This window comes from Diabrotica virgifera, chromosome 2 (genome assembly GCF_917563875.1).
Source record: "Diabrotica virgifera virgifera chromosome 2, PGI_DIABVI_V3a".
Lineage (NCBI taxonomy): Eukaryota > Metazoa > Arthropoda > Insecta > Coleoptera > Chrysomelidae > Diabrotica > Diabrotica virgifera.
In genome coordinates this window covers 168,323,789-168,349,006 of record NC_065444.1, presented here as the reverse complement: position 1 = coordinate 168,349,006, position 25,218 = coordinate 168,323,789, and the positions used below count along the sequence as shown (strand labels likewise).

The 25,218-nt window shown below is 31.0% G+C and overlaps 1 protein-coding gene across 1 annotated transcript in view; it reads right to left on the bottom strand.

Moving 5' to 3' along the window:
- Nucleotides 1-25,218, bottom strand: part of LOC114329736 (neuroligin-3-like) — a 36,306-nt gene that overhangs the window by 7,824 nt on the left and 3,264 nt on the right. Inside the window, exon 2 of the mRNA XM_050644924.1 lies at nt 23,785-23,887. Within this exon, the coding sequence (XP_050500881.1) occupies nt 23,785-23,887 (103 nt within the window). The remainder of the gene's footprint in view (nt 1-23,784; nt 23,888-25,218) is intronic.

Sequence of the window (25,218 nt, the reverse complement as noted above, 5' to 3'; positions counted from 1 at the left end):
AATGTACCTCTACCATATATTGGCTCTTAATGCAGGGGAGTTCGTTAAGGGGCAGCCTAAAAAATCTATCCTTAGAAAAACTCGAAATCGTCAGATTAAGATAAGGTAAGTTAGGTACATGTAAAACAGTGTACATTTCAAAATCTCACGATTAAAGCGGGGCTAAGAAAATAGGTGAGTCCCAAAGTTTCACAAGAAAAAAGCGAATATTTCGCGAAACTAATGATAGATCGAAAAACTAAAAAATATATGCTCAATATTTTTCAAAAATCTATCGAATGATATCAAACACGACTTCCCACGGAGAGTGGTGGGGGGTAAATTTAATATTTTAAATACGAATCCCGCGATATTTCGCGAAATGAACATCCGATCGAAAATCTGAAAAATACACTTATTCAATATTTTTGAACAGTCTATCGAATGGTACCAAACACGATCCCCATTATTTCGAATTATGGATAAATGGCACTATAATCTAAAAAAAACGATTGTTGGAAATGGAAAATTAAATTAAAAATGGAAAGGCTTCACTAAAATGGAAAACTTAACTTAACTTTTTTTGGTTTTAGGAACTACCCTTCACAACACAATAGGCCCCATAACGCTCGAATGACTGCACATTTAGCATACTTTGCTCCTCTACTCTATATAGAAAGATTTATGAACTTTACTAATACAGAATATATGGAGTAAGGAAACAATGCCCGCAGAATGGAAGAAAGGAATTATTGTGACAATCCCAAAACAAGGAGACCACAGGATATTTAAAAACTACCGAGCAATTAATTTACTGAATGTAACATAATATAAAGTAATGACTTATATAATTAGAGACAGACTAACAATATACACAGTACCTATACAGACTACCAGTACCGTTTCAGAAAAGGAAGATCCACGATAGATAATATCCATACATTAAAACAATTGATAGAGAAAACATACGATTACGACGGAGACATATACTTTTCCTAGACTTTAAACAGGCCTTTGACAAACTAAGTAGAAGAAAAATGATCCAAGACTTACAAGAAAGGAAAAAGCAAATAAAATTATAAGAATGATAGAAATGCCAATGCGAGATTCCCAAGCAACAATAGACACCGGAAGAGATTACCACCAAATTATAGTGAAAAATTAAAGACTTTTTTGGGAAAACCCGGATTTTTTAAAGAAGATTTTCTCCTCTTCTTCTTCTTCTTCCTTCTTGTATGTAGGCTTTAAAGCGTGTGTCATTTTCAATATTATGATTTAAGTTATCCCACCATCTTTTTCTTGGTCTGCCAATACTTCTTCGTCCATTTGGTGACATGTCATGCTATTCGTACTATCCTATCCTCTGCCATTCTACTAATGTGTCCTTTCCACTCCTGTTTCCGTTTTGTAACCCATCTATTTATGTTTTCTACATTGCATGATCTTATGTTTTCGTTTCTCTCCCTATCCAACAGACTTTTCCCTGATATTCGTCGGAGTATTTTCATCTCTGTTGTTTCTAGTAGTCGTCTCGTTTTAGATGTGTCAGGTCATGTCTCCGCCGTGTATGTCAATATATGTCTAATTTCTGCTTTATAGATTCTTGCTTTTGTGTCTTGTCTTAGGTGTTTGTTCTTCCAGATTGTGTCATTAAGCGATCCCGCCGCTTTACTTGCTTTTAAGCTTTGTTGTCGTACTTCCTCTTCAACATCTCCGTAACTGGTTATATCTATTCCCAGATATCTAAACCTTGCTTCTTGCTTTATTATTTTCCCATCAATTTCGATTTTACGTCGTAGTGGGTATTTAGATGTTGTCATACATTTGGTTTTTTCTGCTGATATTATCATATTGTATTTCTTGGCTTTTGTATTGAAGATGTGTGTTAATCTTTGGAGATCGTCTTCTGTCTCGTCGATTAATTATTGTGGCGTCGTCTGCATAACATATTACTTGGATTTCTTTTTTCCCCATTCAGTAACCATGACCTTTACGTACTGCTTCTATTATTTCCTCCATTATTATATTAAAGAGCAGTGGGCTTCATGAGTCACCTTCTCTGACTCCGCTTTGTACTGGTATAAACTGCGATTTTCATCGAAGATTTTCATCGAAAGAAATCGGAAAAAATATCTGGGTGCAGAATTAAATTACGGTAAATTTTTATTTGGGTGTTTTTGAATATTGAATGTAAGTCCATTGTTTTAAATCAATTATATACTATAATTGATATATATATATATATATATATATATATATATATATATATATATATATATATATATATATATATATATATATATATATATACATCCTACTATCAATTTGGCATCGATACATTATGCATTTACCATCGATTTGGCATCGTCTTGCAAAGTGGCATCTGTATATCGATGCCACTTTACACTACCTTAATAACTTTATTCCTGTACTTGCTACCAGAAGTCTAATCAGCTCGGTAGTTAGAGATTTGATTCCTTGATGTTACTTTAATATATCAGCTTTCTTTGTTTACCTCTTACTAAGTTATATAAGTTTATTCCATAAAATGTTTGAGGCCAAAATGATCGTACAGTGAAAATATTATATACATTTAGTTCAGTGTTTTACCGTTTTGTCGCTGCCGTTATATACACGAAAACGTATATCCCACTTTCATTATCAATCATTTTGGCATCAGAAATTTGGCATCACTGTTGAATACAATATTATTCGCAACGAAAAATAGACAATTTGAGAATGTATATATTATTTTCATAAAGAAATCATTCTGGCATCATGTTTTATTTAAAAATAGGGCATATCAGAGATATGCCTTAGGCATCATAGAAGACAATGACACAGAAAAATCAAACAAGCAATATGTCAAAAGGGCCTTAGTTATGTATCTTCGGTCCTGTTGGTCCAATCGTGATGTATAGCACCTCAAATGATAGGATTTGACAAACAGAATACAATGAGAGAAAAATCAAATACAACAGCATGTCAAAAGGGCCTTAGTCGCGTATCTTCGGTCCTATTAGACCAATCGTGACGTACGGCATCTCAAATAATAGGACTTGACAAATATAATACAATGACACAGAAAAATCAAATACAGCAACAAGTCAAAAGGGCCCTAGTTATGTATATCTAGTCCTATTGGTCCAATCGTGACGTACAGCAGCTCAAATGGTAGGGTTTAATGAACAGAATACAATGATACAGAAAAATCAAATACAGCAATATGTCAAAAGGGCCTTATTTACGTATCTTCGCTCCTATTGGTCCAATCGTGGCGTACAGCACCTAAAATAACTGGAGTTGACTAATATAATACAATGACGTATGAAAATCAATTACAGCAGCATGTCAAAAGGGACTTAGTCTTGTATCTACGGTTCTATTGGTCCAATCGTGACGTACAGCGTCTGAAACGATGGGATTTAACTGGCAGAATAAGATGGTGTAGACAAATGAAAATGACGGCATGTAATAACACTTTAAAATTGTAGAAATAAAATGGATTAACGCACATGGTATGACATATTATGTGAGAGTATTTAACAAATAGAATACGATTACATACGTCCAGTTTTTGACAAGCGACTTCTCTACATATGATAAACGCGAAAGGGCCCCAACGTTCACTGCTCGACATAGGCCTCTCGTTCACTGCATATACCCGCTGCTTTCTGACGCTGTGACTTGAGAGGATAGGATTTAACGAATAGAACGACAAAGAAGACTAAACAAGGCAACTCACGGGAAAAACACAAGTGCATTCCGTACGTTTTTTAAACATAATCAGGAGAAGTTGTTGAATTTCTGAAGTCTATAAAAGAATTTCTTAACAAACCTTTTTTTAATTGTGTTATGGATTATTTTTAAGAATGTGTTTAAAAGGTAGCTCGCAGGCTTATTGTTCAATGGTCTTATCACTTTCAAGCGCCTGTCTTTTTTGTAGAACTATTAATTGTTAATTGTGATTTCAACCATTCTAGCGGGGCAATGCCTTTTCTGTAATTGAAATGAATATTGTTATCCATTTAATTTTTTTCCTCAATTAATTGAATGCCTCCTACTGGTGTTTGCGAAAGTAAAGTGCTCGTCAAAAGTTAGGGATATAGAAAGTTATGCTCATTTTCATAGCTAATTTTTTCGAGAACACATTAACGGATTCCATATATTTTTTTAATATTTTAGATTTTTCTTTAGTATTTACACAGTTGTGCAAAGGTTTAACCTCTTGTTAGGTATTAGTTACGTATCTTCACTCCCATTGGTCCAAACGTGTCGTACGGCGGCTCAAATCATTGGAACCAGCCAATAGAATACAATGACTAGGGAGCGGATTTATATGCGATCAATTTTGATGAAATATGCGCATATATATGCGGTAAAAAATTACGAAATATGCGCAAGATATGCACAAAAATTCAAAAAATGCGCATTTCGGGAAACCACACATTTTCTGTCATATTTAGCAATCTTATTTATTATCTTTCAAATAAAATCTTTTTTTATATATGCAATTTATTCACAGTTTTTACAAAAACTGCTACCAATAGTTACCTATTTAAAATAAAACAACAATATCACTATAAATATTATCTTCGATTATAATTCACTACAATGTGTTTTTTCAAATTCTTTACGAGGAAACATATTCTTTGATCAGATAAAATATTTTTATAACTTGAAAAACTCCTTTCAACATCAATAATTGGTGCGTATTTAAAATAACTTGTTAATTTCCGTTAGAAAATCGTAAATGTATGGCTAGTGTAAATTCTCTTAACAGTAGAGGATTTAAAAGAATCACCAGAATTATAGGTACCTACTAAATATAACAAAAGTAAATAAAATTCGGATTTCCGTTTAAACCATCCTTCGTCATTTTAACATCCTACAATCATTTACGGCGTACTATCCTATAAATAAGTACTTTGTGTAAGGATCGGGTATTTTCTAAGAAAAAATGAAAGGCAGTGAATGAGCTGTCTCTCTTGGTTCTGGAATTAATAGAGAGGACAGCCTGTGCGGGGAAATATTTTGTCGAATTAAAAAATTTAAATTTTGTTTTGGACTAATGAAATAAAAAATTTTAGTAGTTCCAAAATGACACAAAATCTATGCATCGGATAAAAAAGTTTATTTGAAGAAAGTTTATTTTTTGTTCTTCTTAATGGCGGTACAGGCTCGTTTTTTTAATATTGTATTTAATTGCATAATAATTTTCACATATTAATATATTTTTCAAATTGGGCTCTGTACCGCCATTCTTTATTATATTACGGATACGTGTACCGAATATCTCGAAAAAATATTCAAAATTGCAGCCGCAATCTTGGAACGCGTTTTGGCTACCTGTTGATCGCTACTGTATCACCTTAAACAATTTTTTAAACAAATTCACAAAAATAATTTTTTCATTACGAACGATTTTTTTAGATAAGTTGGGTTATTCTGAGCAAGAAAGGTATCTTGTGATTTTTCTCTAAAATTGATTGTTGTCGAGTTATATGGCCATTTTCGCATTTTTCAGGTTTTAAATCGCGTATAACTCGACAACAATCAATTTTAGAGAAAATTGACAAGAGACCTTTTTTGTTCAGAATGTCCAAAGTTATCTAAAAAAAATTTGTTCAAAGTGAAAAAATTATTTTTGTGGATTTGTTTAAAAAATTGTTTAATCAATTTTTCGACCACGGCACCTTGTGAATATGTTATAAGGACCTCTTTTTGAGTAAGTTTGTGCAAAAAAATCGAATCGGAATAATTTCACTAACGGGGGCGACGATAAATCCGGGACTATAGCGCTAATTATTAATAATTAAAAATAACAGCTTTGTAATAAAATAATGACAAAAATCTCTTCAGGACCTTGAAGCAGGGGTTTGAAACTTGATCTGCTCACTTTTTTAATTTCATAATAATAACTGTTAATCGAGTTATTAAGACTTGAAAATGGCCATTTTCGCATTTTTCAAATTTTTAATCGCATGTAACTCGACAACAATCAATTTTAGACAAAAATGGCAAGAGACCTTTTTTGCCCAGAATGACACAAGTTATCTAAAAAAATTGCTCGAAATGAAAAAATTATTTTTGTGAATTTGTTTAAAAAAAAATGTTTAACCAATTTTTCGACCAAGGCACCGCCCGGCACCCTGTGGATATGTTATAAGGACCTCTTTTTGAGTAAGTTTGTGCAAAAAATCGAATCGGAATAATTTCGCTAGCGGGGCCGACGATACTGCCCGGTCTACTTTTGATGCTGTTGGTGAGTAGAATAGATACTTTTTAAATAACAAAAATAAAACTTTTTTTAAACACTTTAAAAAATTTGTGGCGGGTTTTCCCCGAAAAGTGCGTTATTTTTTAGATATTTTACGTTGAACTAGTCGATTTGGAATTTGACGAATAAGAACCAACTTTTGATCAGCTCCAACTCTGTTTTTATTGTGTGTCCAGACTTCATACATACATAATTTTTTTTACTGTTTTATAAGCTTCATATTTGCTAAGAATAGTTTTTCGATCAAATACTTACTTATTGATTTATTTGCGAAAAACCATCTAAAAACAAAAGTTACAAGGAATTTAATTAGTTTATCCACTTACGGACTTATTTGGACCTATATTTTTTCACACTCGAGAAGGGGGTGGTACTCATCCCCAGAAAAAAAGCACACACTGGCACAATATCACTTTTTTCTTTGACATGTTAGCTATGCTTATGCCAAATTTCATGCCAATCCAAGCGATTTTGTAAAATCCAAAAAAAAAAACAGTGAGTAAATTGTCCAATGATATCTTTAAAAAAAGACTAGTGCATTTTACAAAAATTTAGCTCAATAAATACACACACCGGCAAAATTAGCCGAACACCTTAAAAATGGGACATGTTTGATGTCTCGAATTTCCTAAACCAGTGATCCGATTTAAATGATTCTTTTAGTATGTTATAGACTTATTATTTAAGAATATCGTTGTAATAATATTATTCCTAGACAGGTAAATATCATTTTATACAGGGTGTACCAATCATACTGTGTTTTTTTCTTAAAGTTTGGGTCACCCTGTGGAATATTTTAGCATATGGAAAATATTAAAATTAACGCTCAATTGTAGATTTAGGTGTTCTTAACATTTTCCTTTTTGATTCATTTACTTTTGTGGGATACTAAAAAAGTTATGTGCGTTAAGAACTATCAATGATTTTCATCAATAAATCCTCATAGTAGTAAGAAGGAGGTATGCTAAATTTGCAGTTACTCGAGCGTTATGGGGACCTATTGCATTGTGAAGAGTATGTAATAAAACCAGAAAAAGGTTTAGTTAGGTTTTCCATAAAGTGGGGGTTTTAATTTAATTTTGCATTTGAAACAATCGGTTTTTTCCGATTATAGCGCTATCTATCCATAATTCGAAAAAATGTGTCGAATAAAAGTTGCTTATTTTTACGTAAAGAATTCAAATCTGCAATAAAAATTTGGGGCTCCTATTTAAGATTTTAAATTAAATCCCCCACCCCACCTCCGCCGGAGCTCGTGTTTGGTGCCATTCGATAGATTTTTCAAAAATATTGAATACGTGTATTTTGCAGTTTTTCGATCTGATGTTCATTTCGCGAAATATCGCACGGTTCGTATTTAAAATTTTTAATTTACCCCCTCACTCCTTTCCGTGGGGATTCGTTTTTGGTATCATTCGATAGACTTTTGAAAAATATTGAACACGTATTTTTTAGTTTTTCGATCTGACGTTCATTTCGCGAAATATTCGCTTTTTTTGTGAAACTTTGTGACTCGCCCATTTTCTTAGGTCCCGCTCAAATCGTCAGATTTTTTAAATATACACTATTTTGCCTATTCTTAACTTACTTTATTTTAATCTGATGATTTCGAATTTTTCTAATGATAGATTTTCTTCGGACACCCCTTAACGAACTCCCCTGTATCAAGAACCAATCTCTTCACAATCCAATAGGTCCCCATAACGCTCGAGTAACTGCAAATTTAGCATACTTTCCTCCCTACTATGAGGATTTATTGATGAAAAACATGGCTAGCTGTTAAAGCACATAACTTTTTTATTTTCCAACTTAAGCAAATGTATCAAAAAGGAAAATGTTAAGAAAGTTTAAGTCTATAATTGAGTTTTAATTTTAATATTTTATATATGCTAGAATATTCCACAAGTTGTTCCGAACTTTAAAAAAAAAACACAGTATGAGTGATACACCCGGTATAAAATGATATTTACCTGTCTAGCAACAATATTATTACAACGATATTCTTAAATAATAAGGCTATAACATACTGAAAGGATCACACTATCACACAAATCGAACAACAGGTTTAGGAAATTTGAGACATCAAACATGTCCCATTTTTAAGGTGTTCGGCTAATAATTTTGCCGATGTGTGTAATATGAAAACAGCCGAATATGAACCAATGTTGAATGTTTTTACAAAGTATTGTTTATTTTTCGCTACTCGAAGTGAACTATTAAACTAGTTTAACAAAATACATGACCAGCTCGAAAAGCAGACCGATCGTTAAATGATACAATCCGACATTGTATTAACACAAAAGTTACTTGACCACCTCAACTAATTTAGAATTTTGTTTATATTTCCTTCAGACATTCCTTAAGCTAACGCTGTCAAGATATTTTTGTTTTATGCTTATTTTTTGTTTAACAATAATAAATATGTTGAATTTTCACCCTTTTTTGCAAAACAATTCTTTGTTTAGACTTCTGATTGATATCAAAAAGTCAAAATTAGATAAAACTAAAAAACTCGACAGCGTTACCTCGAGAAACTCATAACCTAATAAAATTTTTTGAATTTTTGGTTTACCATGATCTAACGATGAGTTTTGATATCCACCGCAAAATTCATTATATTTTGAGGTGTCTTTTACAAATTTGCCGCCGTTGGCTTATTTTTCAGTAGTACCTACTCTTTGGATTTCTTCTTGAGTAATCTACGAATTATACTGAATATGCCTATTTAATTTAGAAATAAAATAAATCTACCATACTTAAAAAAATGGTGTTTGGAATATTGGTTTCAACCCCTTCGGCCCCCTTAAGGATATCTATGACACGATTTTGATAGGCAACCCATGCTAGAAATATTTGTCTATGTATGAAATTTAATAAAAATGTTTCATCCTGCAAGCAGATGGGTACAGGTCGACCTATATTCGGATTCCGTACTACTAGCTCCACATAACATTTGTAGTTCTGCAGTAACTAATCAATAATTTGACACATTAAGTTTTTGTTTTGTCTTCACTACTCGATTTTAAATCATTTATTATAAAAAATATGCAGTATTTCTCTTGTTTTTATACAAAGAAGAAATTTCTAAATTTAAGACGAAATATTTTTAAATTGATTTATTATTACAGACATTTATTTTCCTTACATTTTCTGGCGCTTTTCCTCGCAATTTTTAATTATCCACATGCAGCAATGATTTTTGCACGAGAGTTTAATGAAAGGGTAACAAATAAATTGGAAGTTCTGTCTGACAAAATACATGGAATATTTTCGTAGTCTTACGTTTCAAATTTTTAACCTGTTCCACAATTAAAACTTCCCCTGTTCCAGTGTTCCCGTAGGTCAAAGTTTGTCCCACTAGACACCGTTAAGCTATTAACAAATTTTCAGCTTGCTATTAATCAACTTTTTTTGGTACTATACCAGGTCTATAAGATTTGACTAATTTTGAGTAAGGTTTGCCCAACTTCCACACAATTTTTTAACCGCATATGACATCAAAACCAGAATTAAAAATTCGGTTTCGACTTCTTAATACACGTAAATTGATCAAGTATATTTTTCTGTGACTATGTGTGTCACTTCCGGGTACACCATTTTAACCGGAAGTGGTATAAAAACTAAAAAAAGTGTTTCTTTTTTCTCATTTTTCTAATGCGCGGTAAATTTCTAATCGCTAGTACCATCTATGGGTTATAATCTTTCATTCGACCTCATCATGTCATTATATCTGACAGACGGACGGAGACAGGCATAAAACCGGAAGTATATATTTGTTCTCGTCTTTCTAAGGCGCGTCGAATAATACATAGTTTGTACTATTTATGCGAATTTAGAACAATACTTCGGGTTGCAACTCTTTATCCTGAAGTCGGAGGCCAAATTTCTCACCTTTAGTACCATCTTTGGGTTATAAGCTTTCATTCGACGTCTAATTTGTCATGTTTTACCCCGGCATCCGACAGGTGAACTTCTTTGCCACTAACAGACAGGTGGGGTGTGACAAACCCCAGCAATAAAAGAGTTAAAGAATCTCAAAAAATATCTCTACGTTTAGATTAGTTAACAGAAACAGTAAAGATGCAGTAGAAATAAACAAACCAAGACACGCTAAATGATACTAGGAGCACCCCCGAATCATAATTTACAATGTGTAAACTTTGGAAATCATGACTTGGAATTTACAGTGTATATACATTGTAAATAATTATGATTCGGGAGTGCTCCTAGTTGCATTTAACGCAAATTTCTACCTTGTTTCTTGTTGAAAATAAAGCAAAAACTTTACCAATTATGGTTTCATTTCGAAAACAACATACGTTCACAAACTTTAAAACATAATATCAAAAAAATACGCAACATTTAGACTTTTTTGGTCTTTCAGATAGATGCATTTATAACCCATAATACTTATATAAAATATAGTATTACTATCAGAATCTTTAACTGCTAATGGAAATATTTTTACGTTTCCTGAAAAATTTACACATTGTAACATATAGTGCGTCCATAAAGTAAAGCATAAATTCATTATTTCGTAAACCCTGTATAAATAATTATATTAACGTTTATATTATTGAATAGAGAATTACATACCCTTTCAAATGAGATATTACATGACCCCTAATCTTATTTAAAAAAATCAACGATAACGTCATCACGCCCAGATGGATGACGTCACTAGTATGATATGTATGCCAAAAAATTGTAATTTAAAAACAAAAATCGACCTGTTTCGGTATTTTTCCTTAAAGTCTCCGGTTTATGAAATAATGAATTTATGCGTTACTTTATGGACGCACTGTATATTGTTTCGCAATGACCCATTCAATTATTATAAATGCAATTAACCATTCACTATGTCATGAAAATGGCAATATAAAATTAATTTTTCAAATGTCAAACTTTAAAATTTGTTTTTGTTAAAAAAAAAATAATTTAAATAGCTATTATGAAATTCGTTACAAACAAAATCTGATATATTTCAACTAAATGAAATAAAATGCCAAGTGAATTATTAAACTCGTTCAGGTACCCGTTCAGACCCAAGAGCCTACAATGGTTTTTTACCTGAGTGCGAGTGGAATACTTGTAACGTGAAACGATCGTTATTATGTATCTAACTAGGTACTGACTTTTCCGTAAAAATATATATCTTGGCAACGTCCTGTTGTTACCAAAATGATGTTTAAGCAATGTTTTTGACCTACGGGAGTCAAATTGTCTGTATAGTGTAAGGAATAAAATATATAAATAAATCGGATTACTCAAAATCCGACAACGGTGCCAAGCCTAAAGCAGTGTATTAAGCGAACATTCACGGTTTATATCTAGAAAATGATAGCATTTCTTGGTGATGCCAAATGACTGCAACGTGAAAAGGTGTCAATATGATAGCGGGATGTATATATATATATATATATATATATATATATATATATATATATATATATATATACTATATTGATATATACTATATAACAATACTATAATTAAGTATTGTTTATTGGACTGTTCTAGTTTTACATACATATGCATTTGAATATTCATCTTTTGTCGACTTGACAGGAATATAAACAAATACTCTTGATGATATATTTACGGGTTGGCAGTAAAATAATAGGTTAATAAATCAAACTATCAATTTTTGGTGGAGAATTTCAAAATATCATCAGGAAATAGCAGCTAAAGGTATTAAATTTCTGGTGCCATGTCCAACTAGAAACTCGCGTAAAAGTGGATTCTGTCATTCGTTTAAAAATAAATACAGCAATTAACAAAAAAAATGTGGAATTGGAGATGCGACTTCGATTGGGGAATATTCAACCTGACATTGAAAAATTCGCCTCGCAAAACGAAGTTTGTTGAATTTAAGTTCATTATTTCAAATCATTGTTTGCATTTTTGAGTCTATTTTCTATTACGTATTGTCTTTTCGAATATTTTAGATTTCCATACATTCGCGACTATTTACATTTTTACGTTTCCCGTGACCAGAATTCCACATTTATTTCATAGTTAACATTATCTAACCCAGTTAACTTCGCTATGACTTGGTTATTATACGAATAATATTAATAAATTGCCAGAGGCATGGAATAAATCCATTTCTTTGGCAATTTGTCTGATGTAAATATGGTAAGTAAGCACAAATTAATAATAAATTCTAAATATAATACTCCGCATATCTATAAAATACTGACATATCTTAAGGGGAATCGAGCAAAATACAAAATTTTGACGCATGTCAAAGTTTCCAATGTGTTTTAAATGTATTAATTTTTTTTCGAATCCTGAGAAAAATAATAAATATTTTTGAAAAGTTGAAACGCAGAATGAAAGATAGTATTATTACCGAGGGCTGAAATTCCCTGAAAACTTCTATAATGTTTATTTTAATAAATTACAGGGGTGAAAATAAAAGAGAAAATTTAGTGTGATATTTAATGGCAAATATTTCATTCAAAAGAACTTTTCAATTAGTCTAAGGAACTTTCGGCCATTGGTTATAAAGTAGTCTTTCATTATGTGTTTGAATTTTTTAAAAATACTTATTGGTTCTCTCAGGATTCGAAAAAATGGATACATTTAAAACACATTGAAAAATTTGACATGCGTCCAAATTTTGCATTTTGCTTCATTCCCCTTAAGCATTAATGTCAATTCCTTGATATTAAACCGTCTAAACCGTCCTCAAGACTTCCTGGAGCTCTAAGCATAAGCAAAGCAGAGAGTATAGCAATACATCAAGCGGTGGAAGTCGCAACTACAAAACATCTAAAGAAAGCTATAATATTTTCTGATTCGCTCAATGCAATAACCAATATTAAAACATGTAACATATCTGCTTCAGCAGATATAAGGGCCCTAAAAACAAAGAAACTTATATCTTCAGCCAATGAAAATGGTACCAAAATTCTCCTTTCCTGGATACCTGGACACTCTAATATATTTGGTAACACCCAGGCTGACATACTGGCAAAAATAGGAAGAGACCTGAATGTACCCATGGAAGTACAACTGAATTCCCAGGATGCCCTATCAGTCATCAGAGGAAAAATTACAAAAGAGTACCAAGAAAAATGGAAATCTTTAGTCCATAAGAAGACTTCGCAATACAAAACAATTCAAGACTTCTTTCCTACAAAACCTTGGTATTCAAATTTTCCATATAGAAATAGAAGACACACTACCACCATCATTAGAATGCGCACAGGCCATTGTTTAACAAAACAACATCTGTATAAAATGAATATAAAAGATAATCCTTTTTGTGAATGTGGTCGTCTCGAGGATCTAAACCACATCTTTTTTGAATGCCCGATTAATGTGATTCCTAATTTTGATATATACACAAAATTTATTTCCATGAACTTCAAAACACCGCTCTCTATATACAATGTTCTAAGTTCCTTAACGGAAGAATCAGTCAATGTAATTATGCGTTTTCTTGCAATTAACCAAATAAGCTTATAAACTGCAATGCGTTTTCTAGCAATTAACAAAATAAGCTTACAAATTGCAAGGCTCAACTGTTTATATGTATCCGTGTTATATTATGTTGCTATTTGTCATTTAATTTATGTTTTAATTTTTAATCATACTTAACCTGACCCAATTAATCTCATTTAATTATAATCATCACACCTCATCAAAAGCTTCCTTACAAGAACATAGTCAGCGATTTTGGTATGGCTTAGAGCCAGACTACGTCAAGATCGCTTATAAATCGTGCTGGTAATCGCCTTGCAGCGAAACCAAAAACAAAAAAGAAGAAGAAGAACCGTCTAATATTTTGGTACGTATTTGAAATTAGCCGATTTAGTACTGTGTTTGATCTAAATATTGCATTAATTTTCAGACTTAAAACTTAAATTTTCGACTTTATCAAAGAGAAATCGTTGAATAGTTTTTATTAAGTTTAAAACTAAGTAATTATACATTGTACATACATATTTAATGATAATGAAATTGTAAATAATGAATAAATAATTCTCTGTTATATTTTGAAAATAACTGAAATCATTAAACAACATTTTTAAAGAAATAAGATCTTAATGTTGTTCTGAATCTAGTTCCTTTTGGCATTTTTATAATTACCTATTTAGATGGGAAATAAGCTACAATTAAATTGAAAAAAAAATTATTAACGTTTCGTTGCCCAAATCGGGTGTCATTATCAAAATACAAAATACTACTAAATTAAACAAAAATGTTGTTGCTTAGTAAAAAATTCTTCTAATAATTTATTTTATCGCCAACCGCCACTAAAGTCATTCATTATTGTACTCATTTGCGGCAGTAAAGTAACAATTTATTGTACTGAAAGAAGAATTTTACTTTACCTGCCCCGATTAATCGAGATTTAATGTAAGTGGTCGATGGCAGTAATCGATTATTTATTTGAGTTAACTTACAATTTATTTACTTTAATTATTAAAAATATTGTACAAAATTTACGACATTGTTAATTAAATTTATGTCAAAAAGAGAAATTCCGTACTATTTTGTAATTATATTCATATAAAATAAATCAAAATTTTACCGATTTAGTAATTATTAAATATTGATTACTATCGATTAAAAATCGAAAGGGACCATCACGCAAAAGTCATCTGTCATCACTGTCATGAAATTTTTATTACGTCTAAAATTAAAAAAAAAAATTCTTGTAAGTGTTAAAACTAATATCAAATTGTTAGCGATAAAATTTTGTATGCACCACGTCAGTTAACTATCTTTATCGAACTCGTCTGTTATTCGCCTCGCTCGCTAACGCTCGCTTTGCTCATAATAGCAGACTCGTTTGATAAAGAGTAACTTCACTGACTTGGTACATAAATAACTATTATCGCCAACCGTCACTAAAGTTATTCGTTATTATTGTACTCATTTGCCCTCGTTTGCGGCAGTAAAGTAACACTTTATTGTACTGAAAGAAGAATTTTACTTTACCTGCCGCGATTAATCGAGATTGTGCGTTAGAGAATTCAAGTATCTTGAAACAACAATAACTGAAGACAATAACGGATCACAAGAAATAAACAACAGGATACAGGCCGGCAACAGATGTCTTTTTGCCCTCCAAAACCTTATAAAATCAAAACAACTAACAAGACGTACGAAGATACAAGTCTATAAAACAATCATACGACCCGTTGTGATGTATGGATGCGAAACGTGGACGATAACAAAGGCAAACGAAGAGAGACTACTTGTTTGGGAAAGAAGAATCCTAAGGAAGATCCTTGGTCCTGTGCTGGGTGAAGCATCAGAAAAATATAGGATAAGAACTAACAAAGAGCTCGAAGAACTTTAACAAGACGCCAACATAATAATAGAAATAAAGTCCAGAAGACTGCAATGGGCGGGATACCTCAGAAGATTTTCTGACCAAAGAACAGTAAGACTGGTGGAGGAGGAAGTCACAACTGGAAGGAGACCACGCGGACGTCCTCGACTCCAGTGGCGAGATTATATAGCAGGAGACCTAAGCGCGATGGGCTTGGAGAATTGGATGGAGGTTGCTCAAGAAAGAAAACAGTGGGGGCATGTTGTCGAGTCGGCCAAAACCCACGAAGAATTGTAACGTCACGGAGTAAGTAAGTAAGTAAGATTAATCGAGATTGAATGTAAGTGGTAATAATTACATGGCATTAATCGATTATTTGTTTGACTTAACTTACAATTTATTTACTTTAAATCTTAAAAATATTGTACAAAATCTACATCGTTAATTAAATTTATGTCAAAAAGTGAAATTCTGGTATTTTGTAATTATATTCATATTATAAAATAAATCAAAACTTTACCGATTTAGTAATTATTCAATATTGATAACTAGCGATTAAAACTCGAAAGCGGCCATCATGCAAAAGTCATCTGTCATTCTTGTCATGAAAGTTTTATTACGTTTAAATTTTAAAAATTGTTAATTGTAAGTAAGTGTTAAAAACATTATCAGATTGTTGGCGATAAAATTTTGTATGCACCACGTCAGTAAAGACTCTTTATCGAACTCGTCTGTTATTCGCCTCGCTCGCTACGCTCGCTCTGAGTAACGTTCGCTACGTTCGTTAAAGAGTAACTTTACTGACTTGGTCCATAAATAACTATAATCTGACTCATTTATAGGTTATTGATTATGTACTATAGAAAGGAACTACAACGTTAACGGGGTTTTATTATTTTATACGGTCAATGAATCTCTATATATGAAAAAACCGCGGAGTGCTACCATTTAAAGGGATGCGTTTTTGAGAAATGGGTGAATTAGTCCCTGGGCACAGGTTATATTAGGGTGACTTCTATGCACTTTTGGTACAAACACGTCTACATAAAAATTGTTCCCGGTTAAATTTCCTATCTAAATATAACTTTTTAAAGTCAAAAATACTTTTTTTTAGAAAAACATATTCAAAAGAAGAAGCACAAAGAAACCCAAAAGATAGAAATTTTGTTTTTTGTCCCATAACTTTTGTCCACGGGGATATAGGTATAGACACTGCTTCACAGACAAAAAATTTACAGATTTTGTCTTTAAAATGATGTTTGGTAGAGGTCATTAGGATTTACAGTTTTCGAAATATGATTTTTCAAAATTCGCCACTCACAGCAATTTTGGGCAATTTTCCTTGTTATTTCGAAAATATTGTTCTGTAACTTTTTTCTACCTAACTTTAGGCATATGCAATGGTACATGTGAGAGGAGTAGAAATCAATTACCTTTAAAATGTTTTACTGTATAATGTTATACGACTTCTTTTAAAGAGGTTATCTTTTTCAAGACTTTATAATTTTAACGAGTTTTTATATTTTCTAGGATTATTTTTTAAATTTCCCATTATAACTTTTTTTTTATAAAAAATATAAATTATATTTTATAAAAAATAAACAAAAATTTAATTCCAGCTTCAGATATTGATCCTTTTAGCAGACAAAAACTTAAAAATAATTGGCAATTGCATTACAGAGAATGTAATACTGGCTCAAATTTTGCTCATTGTAACCCTAGGATATTCTCAAAAAGATGGTTTTATACAGAATATAACAGACATTTTATAAAGACCATTAATCGGCTGAGAGCCAATCATGCTCTTACGCCATATTACATGCATAGAATCGGCTTGTCAAAAACTCCCAATTGTACTTGTGGCAAAATCGGAGATCTAACACATGTCATATTAGAATGTCATTTAAACATAAATAACATAAACGACCTTTATAAAGAATTAAAAGATTTAAAATGTTTTTTCCCAATAAATCTTAATACTTTAATATTTACAAATGATATGGAAATTCTTCATCTCATTTATAAACATGTTAAATTATGTAAATACAAGTTGTAAACTTAATATAATAGGCATAATTTGTTAATGTGGTTTGAAAAAATTAAAAAAAAATATATATATATAAAAAAACACATAATAAAATAATAACAAAAAAAATAATAAATAAAAAAAAAGAAAAAAAAAATAGAAACAAACATAAAAAAAAAAATAGAAACAAACATAAATAAAAAAAGAAAAAAAAATAGAAACAAACATAAAAAAAAGAAGTGTTTCGCACAAATTAAAATATATTTTATATTTAAAAAACAGTAAAATAATTTAAAAAAAAAACAAAATAAAAAAAGCTACACAATGTACCAATGTATCTATAAAAATAATATTGTAGAATGTACTTATGTTTATAAGAAATTTATGACTATGAATCTGCAATCAATCACAAACAAGTCTGGCTAATTGGCTCTGCCAAAGCCATTTTTCAAAAAAAAAAAAAAAAAAAAACTTTTTTTTCTACATTTAGGTATATATTATATAATAAAAAAGAAATTTTATTCTGTTTACTTTAAAATGGTGTATTATAAAAAATTCTATGATTATTTTTGAATAAGATAATGCTTTTTCAAAATGTAATAAGTACTTGCAACGATTTTTGATTTTGGGATTAATTTTTAAATTCCTCATTATAACTTTTTTATGCGATTGTGTGTTATGATTGAATCTTATTTTTTATAGGTAATACTTTGGATCCACTTGACTCGGCCGGACAAACGTCAAAATATGGATTAATTTCAATATTTACTCTCAAAGCTCCTGCACCACAAGCTTGGCTTGAAAAAGTAGTATGTAAATGTACCAAAGGATGTACAATACAATTAACTGCGGGTGTAGGAAGATAGGAATTAGTCGTTCAATATTCTGCAAAGGGTGCATGTGCATGGGTACTAATTGTGGGAACTCTAAGATAACTGAGGTGTCAGAGGAAGATATTGAACTAATGCTAACGAAGAGATGGAATTTGATTTTGAAAATTTTTTAAATGTCAACGTTTAAATAATTTTAACTAAAGTGATGTTTTTTAAGACTAATGTTAATGTAATTTTTGTAAAAGAAATAATTTTAAATAATACAGGTAAAAAAATATCAAAGAATCACTCGGTTTCCATTAAATATTTAAATATAGATGATACACCATTTTAAAGAACAGAAAGTAAGCCCTCTTTTTTGAGCAATAGAGTATATTTATGTACAAGAAAAACAAAGTTATAATGAGAAATTTCAAAAATAATCGTAAAAAATAATATTTTTTTTATATTAGGTATTATATAATATATAATATATATTATATAATATATAATATATAATATATAATATATAATATATAATATATAATATATAATATATAATATATAATATATAATATATAATATATAATATATAATATATAATATATAATATATAATATATAATATATAATATATAATATATAATATAATATTATATAATATATAGTATATTATAAATTAATATTATTTTATTTTTATATTATATTATATTATAAAAAATCGTTAAAAGTATTAAACCTTGAAAAACCATAATCTCTTTAGAGAAAGTCGTACAACGTTATACAGTAGACCATTTTAAAGGTAATTGATTTCTATTCCTATTACGTGTACCATTGCATATACCTAAAGTTACGTAGAAAAAAGTTACAGAACAAGATTTGCGAAATAACAAGGCAAATTGCCCAAAATTGCTGTGAGTGGCGAAATTTCAAAAATCATATTTCGGAAACTATATATAATTACCTCTACTAAACAACATTTTAAAGAAAAAATATGTAGATTTTTTTTTCTGCAAAGCAATGTCTATACCTATATCCTCGTGGACAAAAGTTATGGGACAAAAAACAAAATTTCTTTCCTTTGGGTTTCTTTGTGCTTTTTCTTTTGAATATATTTTTGTAAAAAAATATCTTTGACATTAAAAAGTTATATTTAGATAGGAAATTTAACCAGGAACAATTTTTATGTAGATATGTTTGTACCAAAAGTGCATAGAACTCACCCTAATGTAACATGTGCCCAGGGACTAACTCACCATTTTCTCAAAAACGCACCCCTTTAAATGGTAGCACTCCGCGGTTTTTTCATATATAGAGATTCATTGACCATATGAAATAATAAAACCCCGTTAACGTTGTAGTTCCTTTCTATAGTACATAATCAATAACCTATAAATGAGTCAGATTATAGTTATTTATGGACCAAGTCAGTAAAGTTACTCTTTAACGAACGTAGCGAACGTTACTCAGAGCGAGCGTAGCGAGCGAGGCGAATAACAGACGAGTTCGATAAAGAGTCTTTACTGACGTGGTGCATACAAAATTTTATCGCCAACAATCTGATAATGTTTTTAACACTTACTTACAATTTTAACAATTTTTAAAATTTAAACGTAATAAAACTTTCATGACAAGAATGACAGATGACTTTTGCATGATGGACGCTTTCGAGTTTTAATCGCTAGTTATCAATATTGAATAATTACTAAATCGGTAATTACTCCACGGTTTTTTATACATATATGTCCATTGACCATATGAAATAATAAAACCCCGTTAACGTTGTAGTTCCTTTTAGCTATCTTATTTTGAATATAATCAATAGCCTATTATATCGGTAATTCAGACTATAAAATAAGATCTTTGAGAACTTAAATGTGTGGAGTATTGTAAAAAAATATTTTCCAGCTACATCTACCGAAAGTATACTTTTCCGGACCTGATTGTAGGGAGCAAAGTTGTACTTTTCCTCCCTAGGGAGGAAAAGTAAAAGTGACGTCATGGTATTTCATTCACGAAATATAACTTATTGACGCCCTGTACAATATCTATTTTCTATTACGTAAGTATCTATACATTTTAACGTTTATTTATAAAACACCCTGTATTTTTCAGAACGGTAAAAAACAGTAAATTGTTATTTTGATTTAACAATGTTTACATTAAGAATTTGACTTATATTTGACAGTTGACAGTTATATTGTACCTACTTGTTAGTTTTAGTTTTAATAAAAAATTTTGTTGGTTAGTTACATAAATAAATTAATTAAAAATGAAAAATTACTTGTTATTAATTTGAGGAAGGTGGAAAAACCATGTGTATAACCTGTGAGTAAAGTGCCTTTTCCTCCCTTGAATGATTACTGCCCTCCGCTACGCGTCGGGCAGTAAACTTCATTATCGGGAGGAAAAGTAGAACTTTCCTCCCTTGTTATACAAATAGCTATTACAATTCAGTAATAAGGACACATATAATTTCATGAACCCACATATCGCCCGTTGGGAAGAACAGTGACGTAACTGCAAAAAGCTAAACTATTTAGGAGACAGAAAAATGATTTTAAATATTATTTATATTAGGGACTAAATGAAGAATAATCATCCAAGTGCATCGGTACGGCTTTATCCTTACAATTTTTTTATTGTTCGTTTACTATTAATCCGTCAAAAAGAAATCATAAACACATGTTTGTTGACTTTACAATATTGGCGCGAAGAGAAATATTTGAATAAATATTTACTCTACATGAATATTATTACGATTACAATCAGTGTTTTTAACTTAAGAATGGTAAATCTTATCCTTACAAAGATGGCTTTTATTTTTATCTCTAATGGTTCGAATTTCATTATCTTACCATTTATATCATTTAATACTCTCATTTTCAACCCTATCTACAGCTGCGTCATTATGCATCTGACAAAAGGTATAAAATGGCGTGTATTTCAATAACGACGCAACTACCCTGTGGTGAAAGTTTCTCACCTTGTGGTAAGAGTGTTGGTTCAGCACATAGTTACAATTCTGTAGTTTTTATGTCATCTGCACACAGTATTTTAGAAGTTAATTACGAAATAAATAAGAATTGACAAAATTTTCAGTTTAGTCATTGTTCTTCCGGGACGGCGAATATAGGAATACCGTGCTATAAAAAGTAATCATTTCCGTCGGCACTTTCCAAGCAACACGCACCGTTATTTTTATCGTCTTTGATTATAAAATCTATATCTATATATATAATAAAACTAAATTAGAGGGAGTCAGTAAAAATTGTAGGGTGCCAGGAAAAAATTAAGGAAATCAGCAAAAATGGAGGGAAATATAAAATATGATATAATATATAAGGATGTCAGAAAAAATTAAGTGCAATGACTATAACGGGCAATATAGAGGACGACAAAATCAAATTGGGAATATGTTGCTCAAGATAGAGACCGATGCACTGTGGTTCCAAATGCCGAAAACGTGGTCATGACTCTTTAAGAGCGTATATTGTTTATACACTTCGGAATTACTTTCGTTCTTAAGGAGTTTTGGCATCGCTGATTACGAATCTGACATTATTTTTTCTAAAAACAAAATGGCGAATCCAACATGGCGGAAAGAATTTCGAAAATTTTATTTTAAACGCATATTTATTTAAAATTTTATATTATAAGGGACTTCTGAAGTTTCTGATTATCAATACATTTTCTTTATATAAAGTACAATATTCAGAACCTATTACTTATGTACAACCGCTCATACATACGCAACAATCGCCAGAATCATGTACTATGCGTCATTTCCCACCTTTTTATTTAAACAGCAATGCATAGGCAGTTATCGGCAGCTAAATCAAATTGATTCTGTATCTTCTTACTAAATAATATTTTGAGATTAATAAACAGTCGCAGACTTACGCAGAATTTTGTACGTTTTGAATGTATCTACAAAATTTTGATTATTTGAAGTATATTTTCACTGTTTATGCATTAACAAATTTAAGGTATTTATTGTTAATAAATCTTAAGTTAACTTACAACTTATATTACTACATACTTAGGAAAGAAGTATCTACTTTACAGCGATAAAATTAATAAACTACAAAACATTTTAAAGCGTTTTCATTTTACGCGTTCTTTTTCACTTTCAACAAAACATTTTTCACTACAAAACATTTTACAGTGTTTTCAATTTACGCGTTCTTTTTCACTTTCTCTGCCGGCCAAAATAACCTCGGATATGGCTCATTTCTTCCTGAGTTATTAACCAGAATATACCCAGTGTGATTTTTATATCTGCGTATTACCACTCTACGATAGTATGAAAAAAGGACTCTAAACATGAAAATCCCTAGATAGGGCTCCTTTTTCGCCTCATGACCACATTTTCAGTATTTGGAATCACTGTGCGATGGAAGAAGTTGAGAGTGGCCTATGTCCAAACGTGGACGATAGAAGGCTAATAAGAAGAAGAATAAGACTATAGAGGGCAATTGATTGTATCTCAGTCGCATCATGACTGGAAAAATCTCTAGTAGTAAATTAAAAAACGATTATAACAATGCAGTTTAACGATTGTGACGTAGGAGATACACCAAAGTTTGTCGAAATATGTGAAAATAAGTCAGGCAGTAGATAAGTTCTTTCAGTATTAACAATAATGAGGAAAACTGTCAAATACAGTAAAAAGTAAGAAAAAAATTGAAAATATTGTCACACTCAAGATGAAAAACTATTAGGAATGTATAAAAAATAATCCTGTGTAGATCAGCCAGTAGTTTTTCTGCCAAATTGTACAACATAGTTGAGAATACAACAAAGATATACAGTGAGGAGCGCTCTAATAACCGTCAAAATAACGCAAAATATGGAAAACATACATAAGACATTGTGAAGTAAAAAGAGATTAAACTAGTAGAGGTGGAAATTATCGATATAAACGTATACACTAATACTACATTACATAATTACCCACCTTTAGGCGTATCGGAGGGGTACGCCAACTGTTACTGTCGCAGGAGAATTTTATTAAATACTCCTATCACAGACGTCTAAAGGTGGGAAACTGGGTAATGTAGTATTAATTTATACGTATATATCGATAATTGACACATCTACAAGTTTCATCCCTTTTTAATTCACAATATATTATGTTTTCCATCTTTTGCGTTATTTTGCCGGCTATTAGCGCGCTCATCACTGCATATCAAATTTTTGTTGACAAACGTATGACACTATACACTTAGATACACTCTGAAATGTAATCTGGACACTAGTATGGAAATGGGATTACCCAGAAAGCTGATAGGATTATTCCAGATGTGTATGCAGCATTCATGTGCTTGTATCAGAATTTGCAGCAGTACATCAGTCGTTCCAAATCGAAACGGGTCCAGAAAACGTCGATTTACTATCCCCTTTGTTATTCAATATCGCTTTAGCGAACATTTGAGTTTGTACTATTCCTTCTTCTTTACTAATCCTGATTTTTATCATTAATAGTGGTGGAAGATCCTAAAAACAGATGTTTAGTAGGTTGTCATTAGATAGCATAATACGTCATTCCACTTGATTACTGATTTTTAAGCACAAAATCAATTTTTTTTAGATAATAGATACAAAGATAGGCGTATAGTGCCCTTATTTCATACTGCTATCCGTCTTATTCCGTATTTATATTTTATTTATTCATTAAATGCTATCACGTGACATCTCGCACATCCCCGTACGTTATTCAGTTTAAATATTAGCCCCCTAATGCCTTTTCCACGTATCTTAAGCCGTTTGGGCGCTACATGCTCAATGACCCTTTGGTTCTCCATTATCAATCCCCCAACCATTCGATATTTACTTATTGAGCTGCCCTCTTTCCAGCAAGGTCTCAAACGTCATTATCCAACGTCATTTTACTACCACCACAAAACGCTTAAAACATGATCAGAATGAACCTTATAGCCCAGTCGGGATACCATTTGACCTTGCATTAGGAGCTGCCCCAAATTTTATTTTTCTAATCTTTAGGGGGGGTCAAAAGTAGTATAAATTTAAAATCTCGACTGAATTTGACCGTTGCGTTAGCGGCCATCTTGATTTTAAACGAGAACCGTTTCTGCTCAATATCTCCGCCATTTTCAACTTTTCGACAAAAAATATACAAACTGAAATTGTTGAAAATGCGATTTTCTATAATTTGGTTTATTATATTTTTTCGTACGGTCCATATTTTCCTAGTTATGGGGAAAAACAGTGACAGTTAAAGCATAATTATTGATTTATTGAATTATCTTGTTTATTATTACTTTTACAACAAATTTTAACCTATACAAAAATGAAGAGAATTAAATTTTGTACAATTTTGATTTCTTTAATTTTTTTGATAAATCAATATTTAAGGTAGTACGTATGCGGTAAAGGCGCGAGCGTAAGACCCGATTGATTTTAAAGTAATTGTTTTTGTTCAATATCTCCCCCTTTTTCAACTTTTCGACAAAAAGTGTAAGGACTGAAATTGTTGCAATTACGATTTACTACAATTTTTCGAGAGAACCAGTGGCGGGTCTAAGAGGGAGGGGATGGGAAAATTACCCCCAACGGGGTCCAAAATTAAAAAAAAAATTGTTGAAATATTAAAATATGTTAGCATGAACATTATTAAACATGAAACGTAACTATCGACAGACAAATTCAACCAATAAAACCCGCTAGTTAATAAAATTAAGTGAACTTAATACATATAAGTTATTATTTATGTCTTTTACGTACTTAGTTTGGTTGGTGTTTCATTGGAAGTTTTAAAAATTGTATAAAATATAATTCTCTTTATTTTTGTTTATATACAATTATGT